Here is a 19,985-nt window from a genome sequence, read left to right on the forward strand (position 1 = left end):
TTTTTACAGAGACCATTGTATTATAAATTAAATTAAATTATTTATTTTTTATTTAAAGAATAACTAAATTAGTCTTTATATATTATTGTGCCTACAAAATGCGAAAGATTAATTACTGAGCTCGCTCCAAGATATACTTTAAAAGAAGAAGAAGCAAATTGATATTTTTATTAAAATATCATCTATTTCTACAATTAAAAGCAAACATTATTGACAGAATAACCATATATATTAACAAAACAGATAAAATTTTAACAAAAGATTAGAGATAAAATATAAAATTTGCATCTGTCGACTACAAGTAGTGTTATTTAGATATATACATTTTGGAGTATTAATGTACACCAAAGCGGAGACAGACAAGTATAATTGCGAAGAATCTATTACAAACCAAATGCAAGCGTCCACAATAAAAACATTATCCTATTGCTTATATGGATTCCAAATCCAAAGACATTATCGATATCATAATCCAACGTATATGTATATTGTCTGAAATCCGAAAATTTAGCATAGCCACCCATCTTAATTTAAAATTCAATCGGTTTGGTAAAATAAAAATGAGAGACAGGGATGGCCAGTTTGGTTATAAGATAGGTTTGTAATAACATCTTGTATTTGTTGGCTTACGTGAAATGAAGGCTACAATGTTATTGATTGCGCATTGGGGCCTCTAATTTTATAAAACACATTAATTGTTTTGGATTTTGATTCTTTGACTTTTGGACTTGTCCACCCAAACTTCTCTTTTTGGATTTAAAAGATAAGTCTCCCCACTTTCACATGCTTTGTTTCTTATGCCATCACTTCATTTTGCCCAATTTTCTTATGATTCTTTAACTTTTAATTTCTCTCTTACATTTTAGGATAATTAATAATAATATGTTGCCTGTCAATTGTATGACATGTTACCACTTAAAACTTCTTTTTTCTCTCCCCCTACATTCAATCCCTCACAAATATATTCGTTGTTATCATTTGCATGGGTCTAAGGTTTTTTTTATGGTTCAAAGTGTCGATTAATTGAGAGGGCCGTGATAACGTGTTGAAGTTTTTTTTTTTTTTTTAATTTAAACGAGATAGTTTGGAAGCTCATTTTCTTCCTCATAAACTAAAAGTCATCTTGCCTTTCAAAGTTATGTATAATTTGGAACCAAAATCTTTTAACTTTATTAGCTTTTGTATACAAGACATTTGCCCTCATTTACTTGTAATAATTTTTTATTGGAATTAAAATGAATATTTGGTAAAGAGAAAACGGTTTATGAAATATGAAAATCATATTCATAGAAAAACGATTGAAGGAACGTGCATCCCTATGGCTCAACGTTAGCAATACAACTTCATGCAGACCCACTTTGAAGATATCCGATGAGATCCTCTTATTTTATATTTTATATTTTAATCACGTATCAAATTTTAATTAAATAAAAAAGAATTTAATTATTTTTGATATAATGTTCAAATATTAAATATATATTTATAAAAAATAGGATAATCTATACTAATAGTCACCTGGTTATAAAAAATTACAAAATAATCACTCAATTAGTTAGTTTACTAAAAAAATACATTAATAGATAGGATGGAGATATATATGGAATAAATATATGCATCCAGTAGCATGTATGAAGAAGAGGAATGAGGATAGGCAGGCACATGAAGACTAAAAAGTTGGGGGATTCCCACAAAAGAGTATACATTACAACCAAAAATGATAAAGTGAGCCAACAGAAGAAAAAAAGAACATATCCACGCTCCTTGTCTGATCATCTATAATTGTACTTTAAGTAAAGTTACCCATTGCTATTGCTATTGCCATGACATTTTTTTCTTTTTTCTTTTTTCTCGTCTTCAAGTCTTTATTACCATTTCATTACATTTCGGGAAAACAAATTCCAAGCACAAGAAGAAGAAACAGATAATCCAAACAAGAATCTTATTAAGTGCAATTTGCTGGGAAGTGACAAACTTTTGGCTGGAATTTTATGTTTGTCCTTATGGCCTTAATTTGGCTTTATCTCCATTAAGAGCTGAAAGTCATGTCATCTATTATTTATTATATTCAATGCACCACATATGAAAATGATTTAAATTCATACAATTCATCTTAATTTTAGGGACATGGAGAATACCAAAAGCATCCAATTTTGCTTTGTTTTTATGATTATCATTTTAACAAATTGCTTAGTTGGAAGAAATTTCTTGCATGGAAATGAATATTGACAATTTTGTGATGATGGGTAAATCCAATTATGTCCTGACTAACAAACTTGAAATTAAAGATATATTAATTGATTTGTGAATGGGATGAAAGAGTGATATATATATATATATATATAATGGGTCATTTTGTAAGGGATATTAGAAAAGCAATTAAAAGTAATATTTGGTTTGGTTTGGTTTGGTTGACATTAACAATACTGTCAGCGTAGGAAGTCGTGAATTTAAGTACGTTGAAGTGTATTTATCTTCTTAATTATTTAGAAGTTGGGAAAAGATTATGAAGAATTGTAGGCATTATATAAAAAAAATACAAATAGATAAAAATGTATGTGTCGTGGGAGAAACAACCTTAAATTATACCAAAGCTATTCCTATATATCATTCTTAATATTTAGAACGTACCTAATTTTGTATACAAATCCAACATCTTCTTATACTATATTTTTAGTACTTATGTAGTTAGCTTAAGGCAGCTTTCTACAGTAGTATATAAATAAATATAAGGGTAGCTAGTCCAAGACCGTAACTTTTTATTTAATGTAAAATTTCACTTTTTTCCTTAATTAGGACCATTTTTATTTCTTATAATAATATATATTCATTAATTTGTTCATCCTGTCGGATGTTGTGGTTGATGAAATGAATGGAAAAAGCAAAGCTGCTTAAGTAGATATTTTATTATTGAATCTAACAAGTTGAAATAAAAATATAAGAATTTGTCAAAATCTATATAATGTCGAGATTAGGAATAATTATAGAAATGCATCGGAGGAGACATAAAAGAATATAGAAGCAGGAAGTCTAATTAGCAATGTTGTTATAATAAGAATAAAAATGAAAGGGAGGATGGGAGTTGGATTCTTAACACATGCCTTACCGCAGGGGAATGTCCTTTGCAATCATCTGTGTTTTGCTTTCATCCAAAACTAAAGAATCTAATATATAAGTAAATAGCTAAATGTGGTTTGGGAATGGGTCCCACATTTTCAGGGCAATACCAACATTAATTCTTATTTTAAAGGATAAATTTACTAATTACATATACATAAGTTTTTTTATTTTAATTCAATTCTAAATATAATTATTTGTGTATATAACATAATATTATTATATTATCAATCATATTAATGATTTATAATAAATCAAAATTTATTACATATTTGATGATATGTAGAGTTTTGAAATTTATACAATAATATAAATTTATTTGTTTAAATTCGAAATTCGAAAATGATAAAAATAAATAAATATATTTGTAATTAGATGAAAGGTTTAAGTTGGATAAGAAGAAAGCAAGAAATTGACATCATTCATTTATGTTGGAAATGACCTATCATATACTTACAGGCTGTACTTTGATTCTAACAAACAAATAACAATTTCCTAACTAAATATCTTCCAATTCAAGATTTAAGTTTACTCAATTCCTCTTTATATGTTTATTGGAAAAAAATAAAGTTATGTTATGAATATTTTATTGAACGAATGTTTTGATAAATTTTAAATTTTAATAGTAATTAGAAATAGTATTTTATTTCATTTATATTTTTATATCTAAACATATAGATTTTGGAGAAGCATTGTAACTTACTTCTACGCTCACTCTTTTATTATCCTATTTTCTTTATTTTTACTCTCTATCTCTATTCTTTTATTTTATAACAAGATATTCATTCTTAACATCAATTATATAACTCATATTTTATAACGGTTCGAGTGTTGTTACCAAATTAAAATAGCCCTCATACACCAAATCTATTCAAAAATCTAACATTAATTTTATTCATCTATAATTGCTTTAAAATAACTTTCACGTGTGACACTCTAATTACAATTGGTCCTAAAAATTGAAGCATCAAACTTACTTTTCAATTACCCAAATACAAGCTTAACACTCCAATGACTGCTATACCCTCGAGGACGTCTTAACAGCTCCAAATCCTTAACTTTAGAGGAAAAAAAAGGTTAGTTCCGATTTAATTTAATTACGAATAAGGATAATTTAGTCATTTCAATGGATGCATATTCATTACAATTTCTTCAATAAAATATAGTACAAAAGTAAATTAAAAATCATTTATATTATATTTCAAATAAAACAACTGAAAAATATTATTTGAAATTCAAATAAAAATCTCTTACCATTTCATTAATAAGCACATTAAAAAAATCCGATTACATAAATATATACATAAAACAAAATTTTAAAATGCAAAGAAATATAATTTTAGTAGCCAATTGAGTCTTAGCTCAATAGGCATTATTACTACTGTAGGAGAACATAAATTTGAGTGCGTTAAAACGTATTATCCTCTTATTTTTCAAAAGAACAAATATAATTAGAACTTATAATGAGATTCAATATATATAATTTTAATATCGTAAATACATTAAAATATTTCTCAAATTTTCTGTTTATTCCATATTTCCTTTCTTTTCTTTGTTTTATTCTTTTTCCCATTAGATGGTAAAGGACTGAATTAGCCTTGATAACAATAAAATTACGTTGCTTACTTGTTTATTTATCAATGAATTCAAAATTTCACATGCCATGAGGAACAACTTTCATATTAGGGTATAGATTTCTTTTATACTTCAAAAAGGAAAAAAATAATTTGATTCAGCTATCTATTAGTATTAATAAAAGTGAGGTCAGGTGATCTGCTTACGTGGGAGATGAATAATGAGATATTTGTTTCTTTGTGGGATCATAAGGTTTCAACCATTTTCATTGGGCTTATAAACAAGGTTTTATGGAGCTACACACTATACCTGATGAAGAAGAGGGTTGGAATTTAAGAGAGAAAAGAAAAAAAGCTGAAACAAGAAAGCTGATCATCAGACCCAAAGAAACGAAACAAAAAAAAAAGGGCTTTTCTTTTTTACTTGATCTACCTTCCTCTATCTCATGTCATGCTGTACTAGCTTTTCTTTGTCCCCTTTTTTCAATTTCTTTTCAAATACAAACTTTTGATCAGCTTTACAGAGTGAGAAGAAATAGGCAAGACCAGAAAGGAAGCATTTAGCCAAGGAAAAATATTTTGCTTTGCCCTCTTTGGCTCTATATTAACTAAAATAGTTAATCGTGCCCAAAGAGAGGTTGTGCAGTGCAGTGCAGGAGCTATTTTATCTATGTTGCCCGATAACTCTTGCTCTTCACAGCCATTATATTTAGAGAATGGTAGTACTAACAATAAGAGGAAAAGAAGACCGGCTGGAACGCCAGGTATGGGGTCAATATCATATCGTATATGTATATGCAGCTACCATAGCATAGGCAATACTAATTGTTCAATTTTTGGCTTGTAATTTGAATATGTACTTGGGGGTTGATGTAGATCCAGATGCAGAAGTGGTTTCTCTATCCCCCAAAACACTGCTGGAGTCGGATCGTTACGTTTGTGAGATCTGTAACCAAGGGTTTCAGAGAGACCAAAACCTACAGATGCATAGGCGGCGACATAAGGTTCCATGGAAGCTACTCAAGAGAGAAACTCCGGTGGTGAGGAAGCGGGTGTTTGTTTGCCCGGAGCCTACCTGCTTGCACCATGATCCCTGCCATGCTCTAGGTGATTTGGTTGGGATAAAGAAGCATTTTAGGAGAAAACACAGCAACCACAAGCAATGGGTGTGCCAGAAATGTTCTAAGGGTTATGCTGTTCAATCTGATTATAAAGCCCATCTTAAAACCTGTGGCACCAGAGGCCATTCCTGTGATTGCGGCAGAGTTTTTTCAAGGTTCCTTCCTTTTCCTATTCCTTTTTATGCTTTTTTTTTTTTGTATTTTCAAGCTAAAAGATTATACCTGTTCCAAACTATGATTGCATATATAGTGAAATCTCTCTTTGCTGACCACTTTAATATATATTTTTTACTTCAAAAGAAAAAAAAAAGTTTGTACTTTGTTTTGACTGACGAATTATGAAACCTTAAGCCAGTGTTCAACAGCTGTTTATTGGCAGCAGTTTAACACATTTCCCGAAGATGAGTTTCAGTTTGTCTTGGTCGTGTTGCTGTTGCTGGTTTCAAATCCTATCAAACAGTTAATTAGCCTTTAGTTTATCTTAACACATATTGTTTGTTCCTTCGTTTTTGTTTTTTTTCCTTAATCGGTAAATGCTCTTTCCACCATTTCTATCGCAATCAATGGAAACATTAATTTATAGATTTCAGTGTTGTTTCTTTATAAATACAATATATTAAATACACTTGCATGGATTTTGGTTTGATCTCTCTTTCTTTATTTGCCAGTTTATGCTACATAGAATCATAACTTCAGTTTAGACATTTCCTGCTTGTGTTTGATAGAGTTGAGAGTTTCATTGAACATCAAGATGCTTGCCATATGGGCCGTGTCAGGCAAGAACCACAAGCACTTCAACCGGCTTGCTTGTCACGAACAGCTTCGAGCCACAGTCCGTCCAGTGATACCAATTTCAGCACATCTCCTTGGCCAAGTAGTTTGATGTTGGCAAAGACAATGGATACCCCTAGTTCCCCACAAAAAGCACAATACCACAATTTGGAACTTCAACTCCTAACCACTTCAAGTCCCAGTCCCACTGAGGCTAAAAAATATTCAACCCAAGCTGGTGAACAGCTAAGGTTGGCAATGGCGGAGAAAGCTTACGCAGAAGAGGCAAGACGGGAAGCGAAAAGGCAGATGGAAATAGCTGAGCAAGAGTTTGGCAAGGCAAAGAGAATTAGGTTACAAGCACAAGCTGAATTAGAAAAGGCTCACGATATAAAGGAGCATGCAATAAAGCAAATCAGATCCACCATGCTTGAAATTACTTGCCAAGCTTGTAAGCAGCAGTTCCAAGCCAGAACACCTCTCGGAGACAAGTGTCCAGTAGTGAATTACATTTCATCAGGTATAACAGAAGGTGAAGTTGAAAACGATATTGGAGCAAAGGTTACTAAAACATAAACATAAACCACCATTGATTAGTGGAGTGTTTATCGTGCATTTGGTGTGATGTAATTTGTTCATTGAATTGGGTAAATGGAAGGTAGGAATGGGTTTTGTTGGATATATTTGTTCTAGGTTTTCCTACTCAGTTTCGTTGGATTTTGTGGTTGGAATATTTGGAGAGATGTTTGTAGCCCTAACTAAACAAGTCAGAAAATGGTGGCCTTTCATTAATATATGAATAACAATACAATACAAAACAAAGCACGAGAGAGAGAGAGGAATCTTGAGACTGATGGTCCTTTTTTGTGAAATAAATGCAAATGAAGGCCATGTTTTTCAGTGCCACACTTGTCAGTCACAGCACAAATAGTTAAACTCTCATTTATGCAGAGACTATTGGTTCATGACTTGTGTGGTCAGTTGGATGGTTGAAAGGAAAACCTACCTGCGTCCTGTTGTCTGTTATCTTTAACCATTTCTTTTTCTACCAAACGGCAAGGCTAATGCTAGCTACAGCTTTTTCAATCTGATTTTGCCTTTATGTTCTTGGAAAATGTGCTTCTCTTCCATGATGTTGCTGCTCCCACTCACAAATATTGCCTGCTTTCTTCTGGTTGGCAAATATTGCAAATAGTTTGAAGCATGTGTCTTGAAGTAGTCAATATTGATATAAACTGAAATATCTATTTGTTTTTTTCATGACTCCACTCATAGTCATAGTTTAATCAATATTGATATAAACCTAAATATTTTAAGTAGAATGTGTTATGTGATTGCACTCGGATATCAAATGCTGAAAATGACCAAACAAACAAGGAGAATACCAACTAATTAGAACTCTCTTCTAATGAATAAAGTCAGAGGAGATACCGAATTTCGAGTTTATGATTGCTTTTTGCTAAAACACGCTAGCCACTATCAGCAAGAGATCCTTATGTTCGAAAATGGTGTTGGGATGGATGTTGGGCCAGATCTCGTTCTTCCATTGGGAAGCTTCAACTTTGTGTTTGCCCAACCGCCTATACACTTCAAGCCCCACTCCTATTGTCTCTGCTATACTCCCTATACTTTTTGTAAATTTAAAATTAGTCTCTTTAATTTTTAAATTTTAACATTCAGTCTAATTTTAATACTCTTGGTTTTTTTTTTTTCAATTTATTGGTGTAACATTTTCAAATAAAACGAATACTCACTTGGTATCTATATAACTAAAAAAAAATTATAATAAACCTGAATTTAATAAAATAATTACATGCAATAATATTGTTACTTTTCATCATTAATAAAATATAATATCATCTTCCTTTATAGTTCTCAGATTTAAAGAGCTAACAGAGTTGGATAGTTGAGTAATTATTGAAAACTCTTCCTTTTATAAAATGCATTTGATAGGATTCAAACTCAAATCATTGTAATGTTAACATATTAACTTTATCATTTCAATTGTTGAGGAGAGGTAGGTCTGGGATCTTCAATGGAAAGTATTGTCCCACTCGGGAGTTTTTTATCTCCCTTAGGGAGCACCTCGATAAGGCATATAATGCCTTAGTTGATGGTTCAATCCCCTGTAAGCGCACTTTCCATAGTTAATTTCTAACAATATTGAGACTTCTCTTGTGAACTTGCAGGTCGTATATACATCAATCGAGATGTTTCCTAATGAAGACAAACAACCTCCCCGAGTGGGACAATACCTTCCGTTGAAGGTGTGAGACCCAACTCCCTCAACATCAACCAAAGACTTATTTGATTTTAATATCAATTTTTATAAATATATTTGTTACACAAATTTACCTGCCGTAATTTAATTACAAATTTAAAATATAATATTTAAATGAATTATTTATTAATAAATTATAAATTATAAGAAAAAAATGGGTAAGAAATGTTAGAGAACCTGGTAGACCTAATCATGGGCCAAGCTGGACTGATACAAAATTTTAGGCTTAACCTAAAAAATGATCCTAAAATTTTGCCCAAATCTGACCCAGATAAAAATACTAAACGTGCCTAACTCACCCCACCCGTATTAAAATTATTTTTATATAAAAATAAATTTAAAAAATATAATACATCAAATGTATTAAAAATATTAAAATAAATATTTATTAACAAATTAAAAATACATTAAAGACATAGTAAGTAAATGCCTATAATAAATAACAAAATTAATAATAAAATAAGAGTTATATAATATTCAAATAATAATAATAAAATATTAATACAAGAACAAAATGGTAACAATAAACAAGATCAAAACAACGGGTAACTTACCCGAGACCCAACCTATCTGAAAACAGATTTTATTTTTGCTCAAACCAATATTTTAAACTTATATTTTTGTGCAAAATCTCAGGATTTCGAGCGGGGGTAGTCTGACCCGTGATAAGTATAGAAGCGGGGGACTTAATTCTAATAATGAGTAAAATCCATCCTGAAGAGGGGAAAAGGAAAACAAAACTGAAAATAAAATAAAACAGAAGGGCAGGCAGAGAAGAAAAAAATTCCCGCTGTAAATTTTGTTACTTTCTTGCCATCTTTTAACGTGGAGTAGGGCAATGGAATGGAATCCAAAGCAAACAACAGAAGAGATTGGCGTGCATGCTATTCTTGGTCTCCTTGATCTGTAAGTTCTTTTATTTGTTATTTCGAATCTCCTCTGCTTCTGCTTTTTGGCTGCATCCATTCATCTCTGCTTTCTTTTCATTTTCTTATAAAAAGGTTGTCCGGGAATTCTTTTAGGGTTTTGGTTAGAGCTCTGGATCTTGTTAACCTCGATCTCGTCCAAGCTGTTGGGAATTTTTGTATGATTTTTGTCGCTTCCATTTATGAAAAATGTACCAATATCATGGAATATGAGGCTTTTCTTTAGGGGAAAGGAAAAACTTTCACTCTTCGGCGCTAAGAAACAAAAAGGAAAACGAAATGTGGGATTCATATTCATTCTTTCTTAGTGATTGAAGTTAGCACTTTCGAACAAAAAAAAATAGAGAGAAGCTAGCACTAGTAGGCAATGGCAGTTAAGAATTCAATTACTATTACCCTTAATTTTAAAGTTTTCCACATTTGCGGTATGGTTTTCATAGAATTGCATTTATTTTTGTAGCTCAGTACTATATATAAAAGCAAAAATTGAACGTTTGTGTCGTTTGCTTGGATATTTTTAGGTTGGTAGATGCTTGCTTCTAGTACCTTTGCTAGGTTTATGGTACTTCATAATGACGGAACCAAGCTCAATAGATGTGATTTTGGACTTTCTGACGAGAAATCACTTTACAAGAGCAGAGGCAGCTTTGCGGAGTGAACTTAATAACCACCCTGATTTGAATGGTTTCCTTCAGAAACTTACCCTTGAAGAAAAGGACTCGGGAAAGGTACTAGAGGAAGAAATTGGGAAAAAAATAGTGACCGGAAGTAGTGGATCAGGTTCTCAAAACAGTGGAGAGGTTTCCAAGGAACTTATAGTGGAAGAGATAGAATGTGGGGCTAGCAGAAATGGGTCTGAAAGGAAATGGAGAAATGCTACTTCTACTGGGGAATGTAATAAACCTGATGAAGCAAAAGCTACAAGCGGTAAGAGTTTCACCTTCTCTAAAAGTTCAGAGGATACCTTACTCGATTTGCAGTCCTGGAACTGCAGAACTAGCAATGGTCCTTGTACGAACAAAAATGACGGTTTTGTTAGTAGCACTAGCTTTTCAGAGCTAGAGAAACCAGATCAGTCAAGATATCGTACAGCCAAAGCTCCTGACACTGATAAAGGCAATGTTAAACATGGGGAAGAGATTGCCTTTCCTGGTGAAATGAAATCTTCATGGCTTGGAAATACTAGCAAAGCTAATGTAAGTTCCAAGTATGACCAGTTTGAAACTAGTGATACTAAGGACCTTGTTCAGGAATCTAAGACTTGCAGCGTGTACTTGAAGGAAAACTTTCCTGATAAAAGCAGATGGTCTAGAACTGACAAACCCACTAGTTCATCTTCAGAGATATGGAAGGATTGTTCTGTGAAGACTGTTTTTCCATTCCCTAAGGTGGATGTATCAATCAGTTATGATGGTGCTAGTGCTTCAGATACGAGACAAGGAAACGTAAAAGCAGATGTACTTGATACTAGAACAGCAGTTAAAGATCAGGTGGATGAGGTTGGAAGGTTTCTATTTGTTGGGAATTTTCAAGAGCAAACATGTACAAATGGATTGGCGATTGTTCTTGCATCTGATAATCCAAGGGGAGAGTTACCTAGGCTGCCACCAGTTAAACTCAAGTCGGAGGAGAAGGCATTGAATGTTAATTGGGAGCTTAATGGCTCAGGTGCGAAGGTCACTAGTGCGGACAATACATTCCTTATAGGGTCCTATGTAGATGTCCCTGTTGGGCAAGAAATAAACTCTTCAGGTTAGTTCACATAATGATACTGTTATTGTTGATATGTGCTTACAGATATATTTGATTTATTAATTTATTTTAAATTAATGGCGGCAAATTGTTGACTAATTACCCAAACTTTCATTATTTTCTACCTTTCCTTTTTCCATACTTCATTTTCCATTTATTATACATTCTTGTGGGATGCAACATTTTATATTTCTAAACCCACATGACTAATTTGTTTTGGTAAAAATTGTTGTTCACTTGAAAAATTCCATCTAGCCATGGGTGGCAAAGTCTCATTGGTGAGCTCTATGAATTTTTTGTTTGAAGTCTTATCCTCTAGAGGAATTGATACTTTGTTTTTCTTTGTTTTAAAAAGTGTCATAGTAGGTTTGTGAATTTTCCGTTGGCAAGTGCTTTTGGGGTCCCTAAAAACCACTTAATGCCACAAACTGTAATAATAATGAAAAAAAGAAGGAAGGTTGGATGAACCCTTTAATGCAAAATTCGAATGGAAAAAATATTTTTGCTTACCTGGTGTAGTTGATTGAAGTCAGACATAACAAGAGAAGTATAAGAAAAATATAAATGGCTTGACAATGGCATGAGTTGAGCTTGTGTATTCGTCTAGTAAGGTCTGGGCAGGTGATGAGTAGCTTGACTAGATTACACTCCTAATTATGCATTGTAATATTTGATACCTTTAACAATGCTTAAATTAAGAGCTACCGATTGTTTCTTGAGGTTTAGTGATCTTACTCATCTAGTGACCCCATGTTTTAAAATTTGATGGTAATTGTATTGTCTTGAAACTTGTGTTAATGTAACCTTAAAGCCTACCCTCAGTTTTTTCCAAATCCACCAGGCCTCAATACCCTATTGGTCAGTCTATGATTTGAACTAACCAGATCCTGCTTATATTCACATATTGTCTCTGGGTGTCAAAATAGATATCATCCATCTTCCTACGTGACATATTAATGGGATATCAGTTATCTTTAAGCATCTGTGACTGCAATAGAAGAAACAAAAAAATAAGCTTGTCTTATATGGTCTTTTTTTAACACTAATCATGGTAAATGCATTTATTTCTACCAGCTTTACACTGGCAATGATTTAATTGATTATCTCTTCTCCGAATTCTAGATGTTGCATGCTTAAGCTTTAGCAATATATATCTAATATGTTCATAAAAAGATCCAACTTGTAGCTTTCTCTGGTTCCCTAGGGTAGGATGCTATGTTGTTGTTATCTAGACATGAATCTATTAAGTTATGATCATCAATGATCCTTTTGTTTGTTTATTTGTAGAGAAGTGTTTTTCCCCCTCTTATAACTCTGCTGAGTAGAGCTGGTATCTAGTTTATGATGATCCAGGTAAAATGCATGCTGGAAGTAATTGGCTTTCTATAAGTCAGGGCATTGCTGAAGATGCATCTGATCTGGTTTCTGGTTTTGCTACTATTGGTGATGGATTAAGTGAATCTGTTGATTTCCCTAATGAATATTGGGACTCTGATGAATATGATGATGATGATGATATTGGATACATGAGACAACCTATTGAGGATGAAGCCTGGTTTCTGGCTCATGAAATTGATTATCCTAGTGACAATGAAAAGGGGACTGGGCATGGGAGTGTTCGAGATCTGCAAGAAAGAGGTCAAACCAAGAGTGAGGATGATCAATCATTTTTAGAGGAGGATTCTTGCTTCTCAGGTGAACAATATTGCCAGGCAAAGAATGTTGAACCTGTTGCAGCTCCAGATGATCCCGTAGAACTGTCTGTAACTGAAATATATGGCAGAACTCATGAGAATAATTTAATTGCTCAATATGGGCAACCGATGGATGAAGAGGAGCTTAATTTTATGCGTCCTGAACCTGTTTGGCAGGGATTTGTAACACACAGAAATGAACTTATCATGCTAGGAGATAGAAACGTTCTCAATGAGTTTGGCAGGTCTCGCCTTGATGACATTTCTATTGATAATAATCAGCATTGTTCAGTTAGGTCTATCGGTGTGGGAATCAACAGTGATACTGCTGAATTTGGAAATGAAGTACATGAAAGTTTAGTTGGAGGTAGTAGTGCAGGGGATTTAGAATATTGTCATGATCGTGATGTTGCTCTTGGAGGGTACAGACAAAGTCATCATGAGACAGATGGGAACTACATTGATAAATTAGTTAGGGATAATAGTGTAACTGGAAAAATTGATTCTAGTAAATATGTTACTGGGAATGATAAAGTTCCAAGCCCAAAGATGAAGAAGAATCTTGCAGATTGGGGGTTTTCTTTTCCTCCGTCACTACTAAGGGATGGGCAGTTGGTGCAGGCAGGCTCTAGTAAGTCTCTATGGTCAAGTAACTGCTATGCTGTTGCTGATGAACATGATGACTGTTTCAGTGCTTTGGTGGGGTCTGATGATATGCTTGCTACACGGAGACGGAAAAGCAGTGATTCTTCTACTGGAAAAATTTCCGGGGATGAAAATAAAGCCTATGCTGTAAGATCAGCAAATTCTAGTCCTTCAACCCTCCCTGATTATGGTTATGGTGGACGAGAGCCGACCAAGAAAGAAGAGGATGAGAAAATTAGTGGTGTTAGGGAAGAGGATCCTGGGGCATCACTTGAGGATGAAGAGGTTGATGTTGTACAAGATCAAGTAAGACAAATTAAAAAACAAGAGGAGGAATTTGAAACCTTCAACCTCAAGATTGTGCATAGGAAAAACAGGCATGTCTTGTCTTGGTGACAAATTCTAGTTCTAATATATCTTCTGTTCATTCACTGGTGCTAACACTTTTCAAAATTGCACTGATGCATAATGGTGTGTTGTATCTTGTCTTTCTCCTTTCCCTTGTGAGATAGAGAACCCTTGAATTTCTCTGGGGGTAATCTCCATGATCACTGGTTGAGGTTGGGGAGGTGAAGCTGGTTGCTAGCTTCCCTTTTAATTGTCTAACTGACAAAAGTTTTGAGGATTAATATGTTTTGTTCAATGTAATGGTGTCAAGCTGAAGGAGCTTCATTTAACTAATTAGATGATCAGCATTGTTCACTACTTTGCCAAGTATTTAGCCAAGCTTATGTTTTTATTTTTAACTTATATATTTCTCTAGCACAATGTATAGTGAGTAGTTCACATTGCTATCCTCTTGTTAACAGATTTCCTTACATAAGTCCCCTTTTGCTTCTCAGGACTGGATTTGAGGAGGACAAGAATTTCCATGTTGTTTTGAATTCTGTTATAGCTGGGCGCTATCATGTTACTGAGTATCTTGGTTCAGCTGCTTTTAGTAAAGCTATACAAGCACATGACCTGCATGCAGGCATGGATGTCTGTGTGAAAATCATAAAGAACAACAAGGATTTTTTTGATCAAAGCCTTGATGAGATTAAGCTTCTCAAGTATGTTAATAAACATGATCCAGCAGATAAGCATCACATTCTTCGATTGTATGATTACTTCTACTACCGAGTAAGTTAGTACAGGCCATTTAGCTGTCTTTCTTTTTTGTTTGTTAATGTCTTCATATTCACTTAATTAAAAGATACTGGGTATTTTTTCTGTTTTTGCAATTTCACTTATTCTGTATTGGGTATTTTCATTTTTTTTTCTCTTGCATGTTTGTATTGGATGTGTACATTTATTGGGAACTTTGTTCTGAATATGTCTGGCTTCCAAAGGCAAATGGTTTTATCTGTAAAAGTTCAGGTTGGAATGTTTAGCATAAATGATTTTCTCTGCTGGTGTAGTAGTTTATCTATTGGCCAATGGATATGGTATCCTGCACATGATTAACAAAGTCTTCTTTATTTTCCAGGAGCATTTGCTAATAGTCTGTGAACTTCTCAAGGCAAACTTATACGAGTTTCATAAATTTAATAGGGAATCTGGTGGAGAGGTTTACTTCACAATGCCAAGATTGCAGGTTTCTGGAAAGCTGTTTTCTATAGAAGTGTATTTAATGTATGTCTCACTATTATATAATCTTCTCCTCAATTCCTCTGTGCAGTCGATTACTATTCAATGTTTGGAGGCTCTCCAGTTTTTGCATGGCCTGGGCCTAATACATTGTGATCTGAAGCCAGAAAACATATTAGTGAAAAGCTATAGTAGGTGTGAGGTGAAGGTCATTGATCTCGGTAGCAGTTGTTTTGAGACAGATCAGTTGTGCTCCTATGTTCAATCCAGGTCCTATCGTGCACCAGAGGTTATCCTAAGACTTCCATATGACAAGAAGATAGATGTTTGGTCACTTGGCTGCATCTTGGCTGAACTCTGTACTGGCAATGTAAGTATTGGCGTCCTTTTGACATTAATTATTGTTTGCTTCCTATGTCTACATTATATTGAAGATTTTCTTAACTCATAACTAAAATAAAATAGTTGCTTAATAAATTATTCTAATTAGGAATATTACTAAAATAAAGTTTTTTTATCTTCTTTCTATCTTTGACACTTTAGACTTCTTGTCTTGCCCACAAAGGCATCCATTACACTGTGACTGTACATTAATTTGATTTTAAACTTACTGGCTGCTAAAAAAGAAAGGATCTTGTATATTTTAAGACCTTTTCTTAATTCCATTCAGTGATGTCCTCACCTATAGATGCTGAATGGACTAAAAATTTGGCACTTGTCCAATTAGTTTTTCTCGTGTTCAAAACATCAGGAAGACTAGTTGATTGAGTTGTTAACTTGTCTGCATACAGGTTTCCTGACATAATTTGGCTCAAACTTGACCAAATGAAAACTTTTTGTATGTTATGGTATAAGATTTAGATTTCTATGTATTAAATCTATTGCTATAAGTTGGCTCGTTCTACTGACAAAAACTTCATTATTAATGTTACCGAAATGCATATTCTTTCACTCTACCACTTTCTTTAATATATTTTTGGATAATATGCTTGGAAATAGAGATGTTTCCCCCTCTTTCGTCTATTTTATTTTTTTGTAGCCTCAGGATGTGTCGGTACCGTTTCTAATCACCTATTTTTTGCAACTCATGTCTTATTAATTTATGGTACAATTTGGTTTTAATGATGGTGTAGGTCCTCTTCCAAAATGATTCACCTGCGACATTACTTGCAAGGGTAATTGGAATCATTGGTCCCATTGAACAAGGCATGCTTGCCAAAGGACAGGATACATACAAATATTTTACTAAGAATCACATGCTTTATGAACGTAATCAGGTCAACTTTTTCTCATTATTTACTTACAGTAGAAGTACTTTAAACATTATTTTTGCAGTGGTTATGAGCTCCCTACCCGTTCTCCTTGTATTACTTGAATTCATTTTTCTTGTTTATGAAATTGAGGTTAAAGTCTTGCATTTTTACTTCAGGAGACCAACAGATTAGAATACCTGATACCCAAGAAGACATCCTTGAGGCACCGGATGCCAATGGAGGACCAGGGTTTCGTTGATTTTGTTGCTCATTTGCTTGAAGTAAACCCAAAGAAGCGCCCTACTGCCACTGAGGCTCTGAAGCACCCGTGGTTATCATACCCTTACGAACCCATATCAGCTTGAATGTTAGGATGAGACTCGCAGCAATTACTTGCCTCATTTTCAGCTCTTTTATTGACATGGAAAGGAGGTTAGTGAGTTGTAATACCTGAATGGGATTTGAAGTGATATCCAAGGAGTTTCTCCCACTGCCAATTATGAAGGATGTGGTTTTTGAACAGTGTGGCCTTAGAGTTTGCTTCATCACTTGATATGATTTTGTGGATGGGGAATAATTCTGATCTAATCTAACATAATATTGTTGTAAATGAAATGTGAAATTCTTTTAGGTTATGTTGTAGCATTAGCTTTCGACATAGATGGTAACAAAATTTTGGCGGCCTGAGTTTATATTTGATTGAAATGGGGTTCCCGCTTTAATGGTGTGTTGGGAGATAGATGGGGACATATGTGCTCTTCACTCTGTTATTGTTGGCTTTGCTTGCTTCATGATGCAGCTACCTATATACACATTATCTGATCGTTGAATTGAAAACTAGTAGTCAGTCGGCTAAAAGTTTGTCAAGATATTCATTTATAAAATATTTATTAGATTCAGTACTTATTTAATATTAAAATTACTAATAATTTGATATTTAAATTCCTCTTTTAATACAATTAATCATTCAATATATATATAAGTTGAGGCTGTTAGTGAGAGACTATTAGATGTGGATAGAGAGTAGATTTCATTCAATATTTCTTATTCATATCAAGTTTTCATCTTACATCGTATATTGAACTGCACCAGGAATTATATATTAAAAACGATAGAAAGGAGAGTGGTCCCAAAAAAAAAAAACACCAATGTATTGAGTTGTTAAGTCGTACAAGAAACCATAACATTAAATTGGTTAGATTCATTCCATAATTAAACAATGCTCAACAAATAGGGTTTCTAACTACCAGTTCTATATTCCCCTCAGTTGAAACACCCCTCCCCTCTCCTCTCCTCTCCTCCACTCCACCAACACCCACCGGCCACCACCATCATCGACAGACACTGCCAGCTCTCCAAACAGGTATGCTCTTGACCCTGCCTACAGAGAAGAGCTAGAGCAGCTTCTCGGTCTGATTAAAACATATGATATTCTTATGCATGCAACTAGCTGGAGACGAAGATACTCAAAAACACTATGATATTCTCCCTTCTTTTTGTATTCTGAGTGAATTTATCTCGTCTCTGATTAACTCCCTTCTTTTTTTTCATTTGTGCATGTCTCATTTTATACGGATTCATAATCTGTTATTTTGATTAATTTGGATTTTCAATATGTTATTTTTGTTTGTTGCTTAGCTGTTGTAACTGATCCCATTTCTGTTTTGAGATCCAATGTTGGCTCCCTGTGTGTGTTCACACTAGGTGACGTTTCTGCACTCAACCTTGATGTCGGGTTCAAACCCTAGTTGGGTTTAAAATTGAGCACAACGGGGCTTTGGACTTCAAATCGGGTTCAAAATTGTTGGGCTCTGGTTCGTTTACGCTGAACCTTCCTCTTTGTTTGCTCTGAAACATTTATCTAATAGCTGTATATTAGGACATGGATATCACTGTATGTTCCTCCAACTATATTAAAAAGTTTTGAGCAGGTTCGTCAGGAAAAACTTGTTTGAGTGAGCATCAATGGATCCACAACCTGAACCTGTTACCTATATCTGTGGAGGTTAGCCTCTTCGCTCTTAAATAAACCCTGAGTTTTGGCACAGTCTTTTGATTCTTTATTCTTTTTATAAAGACTGTGGGCAAGAGAACACATTGAAGCATGGAGATGTGATACAATGCCGGGAGTGTGGTTATCGCATTCTTTACAAGAAGCGAACCCGAAGAAGTAATGTTCCTTTCTCACTACTTTTTTCCTTTTTACTATTTGTAATGCTTATTTGTGTCGCTATCAAGAATGAATTTAGGATCAGGAATAGTCAGTACTAAACATAAAACAAAATGTGATATGAGATCATTATTCCGATACTTGACAGTGTTGAACTGAATGCAACTTTCTTATGAACTAGATTCAAATAAAAACTCCAAATTTTAGGATCACACCTCTTATATTAATCCAACATCTCTCCTCCTGAAATTAAACAGATTGATAGACATCAAGATTGCATGACGAAGACGATTAAATTGTGGTCTTTATTCTCTTTTTCCTTTTGCTTTTTATACTTTGTGAGAACACACCATTTCCGGATATTCAACCGGGACAATATCAACCCTCATCAATCTACATTGGTTGTCCATTACAAATTCTCCTCATTGCTGTTATGAACTTACAGTATCCCTGAGACCAACCAAACATTAAACTTTTGATGCATATTAAGTTTCTTGTTAATGTTTGGGATGTGTTCTTTGTTGCCTGATGTTTAGCAATAGGCCCTCAAGTGTGATGTTTCAAATCTACAATTTTATTCTAGCCAAAAGCAGGCCTATAGCTTTGTTTAACCTGCGAAATGAATTTCCTTGTAGTCCTTTTCACATCTCGAAGAGAGTCTTTCATTATTTTGACAATTAATGTCATAAAACCTTGTCTTTATTGTAGTTGTTCAGTACGAAGCTCGCTGAAAGTGGTGTTCGGAGAAGGGGAGGGTATGAACAAGCAATCTCATAATCAGTAGTTATGCGTTTTGTATATGGTTGATTATATTAAGTGTGGTTAGTGAGGATTTGAAGTAACACTAAGTTCTGTCCATGGATGCTTTGCCTAGTAACTAAGTGATGTCTTGATTTAGAACATCAAAAACAAATTCATACTTTTAAAAAACTATGTTATGTTTCTTATACTTTTAAGTAATTTCTGGTTCAATGGTGAACTTTTAAATCTTTGTTTATATTTTTGAGTTTTGGATTTGATGTTTGGATGATAGAAATATATGTGAATGATATAAAGGTTGTTAAATTATCTTGCGTGGGTGAAATGTGCTCTTCTTGGTAAAATTTGACATGGTA

General features: G+C 33.7%; 3 protein-coding genes across 6 annotated transcripts; all 3 read left to right on the top strand.

Annotated features, from left to right (window-relative positions):
- Window positions 1–4,938: 4,938 nt before the first annotated feature.
- Window positions 4,939–7,486, top strand: LOC105801693 (zinc finger protein SHOOT GRAVITROPISM 5). Of its 2 annotated transcripts, none has more exons than XM_012632923.2 (3): window positions 4,939–5,452; window positions 5,565–5,964; window positions 6,511–7,486. In XM_012632923.2, exons 1-3 carry the CDS (start codon window positions 5,359–5,361, stop codon window positions 7,154–7,156), a joined length of 1,140 nt encoding a protein of 379 aa, XP_012488377.1. In that variant the 5' UTR covers window positions 4,939–5,358; the 3' UTR covers window positions 7,157–7,486. The 2 variants fall into 2 exon arrangements, with proteins under 2 accessions (XP_012488377.1, XP_012488378.1); XM_012632924.2 differs by having other exon boundaries at window positions 4,968–5,452; window positions 6,535–7,486.
- Window positions 7,487–9,519: 2,033 nt separating this feature from the next.
- On the top strand, window positions 9,520–17,619 carry LOC105801692 (uncharacterized). Its single transcript, XM_012632919.2, has 8 exons — window positions 9,520–9,767; window positions 10,309–11,539; window positions 12,878–14,255; window positions 14,721–15,000; window positions 15,347–15,454; window positions 15,539–15,817; window positions 16,581–16,724; window positions 16,877–17,619. Exons 2-8 carry the CDS (start codon window positions 10,360–10,362, stop codon window positions 17,063–17,065), a joined length of 3,558 nt encoding a protein of 1,185 aa, XP_012488373.1. The 5' UTR covers window positions 9,520–9,767; window positions 10,309–10,359; the 3' UTR covers window positions 17,066–17,619.
- Window positions 17,620–17,894: 275 nt separating this feature from the next.
- On the top strand, window positions 17,895–19,867 carry LOC128034665 (DNA-directed RNA polymerases II, IV and V subunit 12). 3 transcript variants are annotated; one of them, XM_052623416.1, is made up of 5 exons: window positions 17,895–18,063; window positions 18,405–18,514; window positions 18,622–18,705; window positions 18,778–18,870; window positions 19,579–19,867. In XM_052623416.1, the coding sequence occupies exons 3-5, from the start codon at window positions 18,666–18,668 to the stop codon at window positions 19,599–19,601; spliced, it is 156 nt and encodes a 51-aa protein (XP_052479376.1). In that variant the 5' UTR covers window positions 17,895–18,063; window positions 18,405–18,514; window positions 18,622–18,665; the 3' UTR covers window positions 19,602–19,867. The 3 variants fall into 3 exon arrangements, with proteins under 3 accessions (XP_052479376.1, XP_052479375.1, XP_052479377.1); XM_052623415.1 differs by having other exon boundaries at window positions 17,896–18,063; window positions 18,632–18,705; XM_052623417.1 differs by lacking the exon at window positions 18,405–18,514 and having other exon boundaries at window positions 17,896–18,063; window positions 18,632–18,705.
- Window positions 19,868–19,985: the final 118 nt, after the last annotated feature.

This window comes from Gossypium raimondii, chromosome 11 (genome assembly GCF_025698545.1).
Source record: "Gossypium raimondii isolate GPD5lz chromosome 11, ASM2569854v1, whole genome shotgun sequence".
In the NCBI taxonomy this organism is placed as follows: domain Eukaryota; kingdom Viridiplantae; phylum Streptophyta; class Magnoliopsida; order Malvales; family Malvaceae; genus Gossypium; species Gossypium raimondii.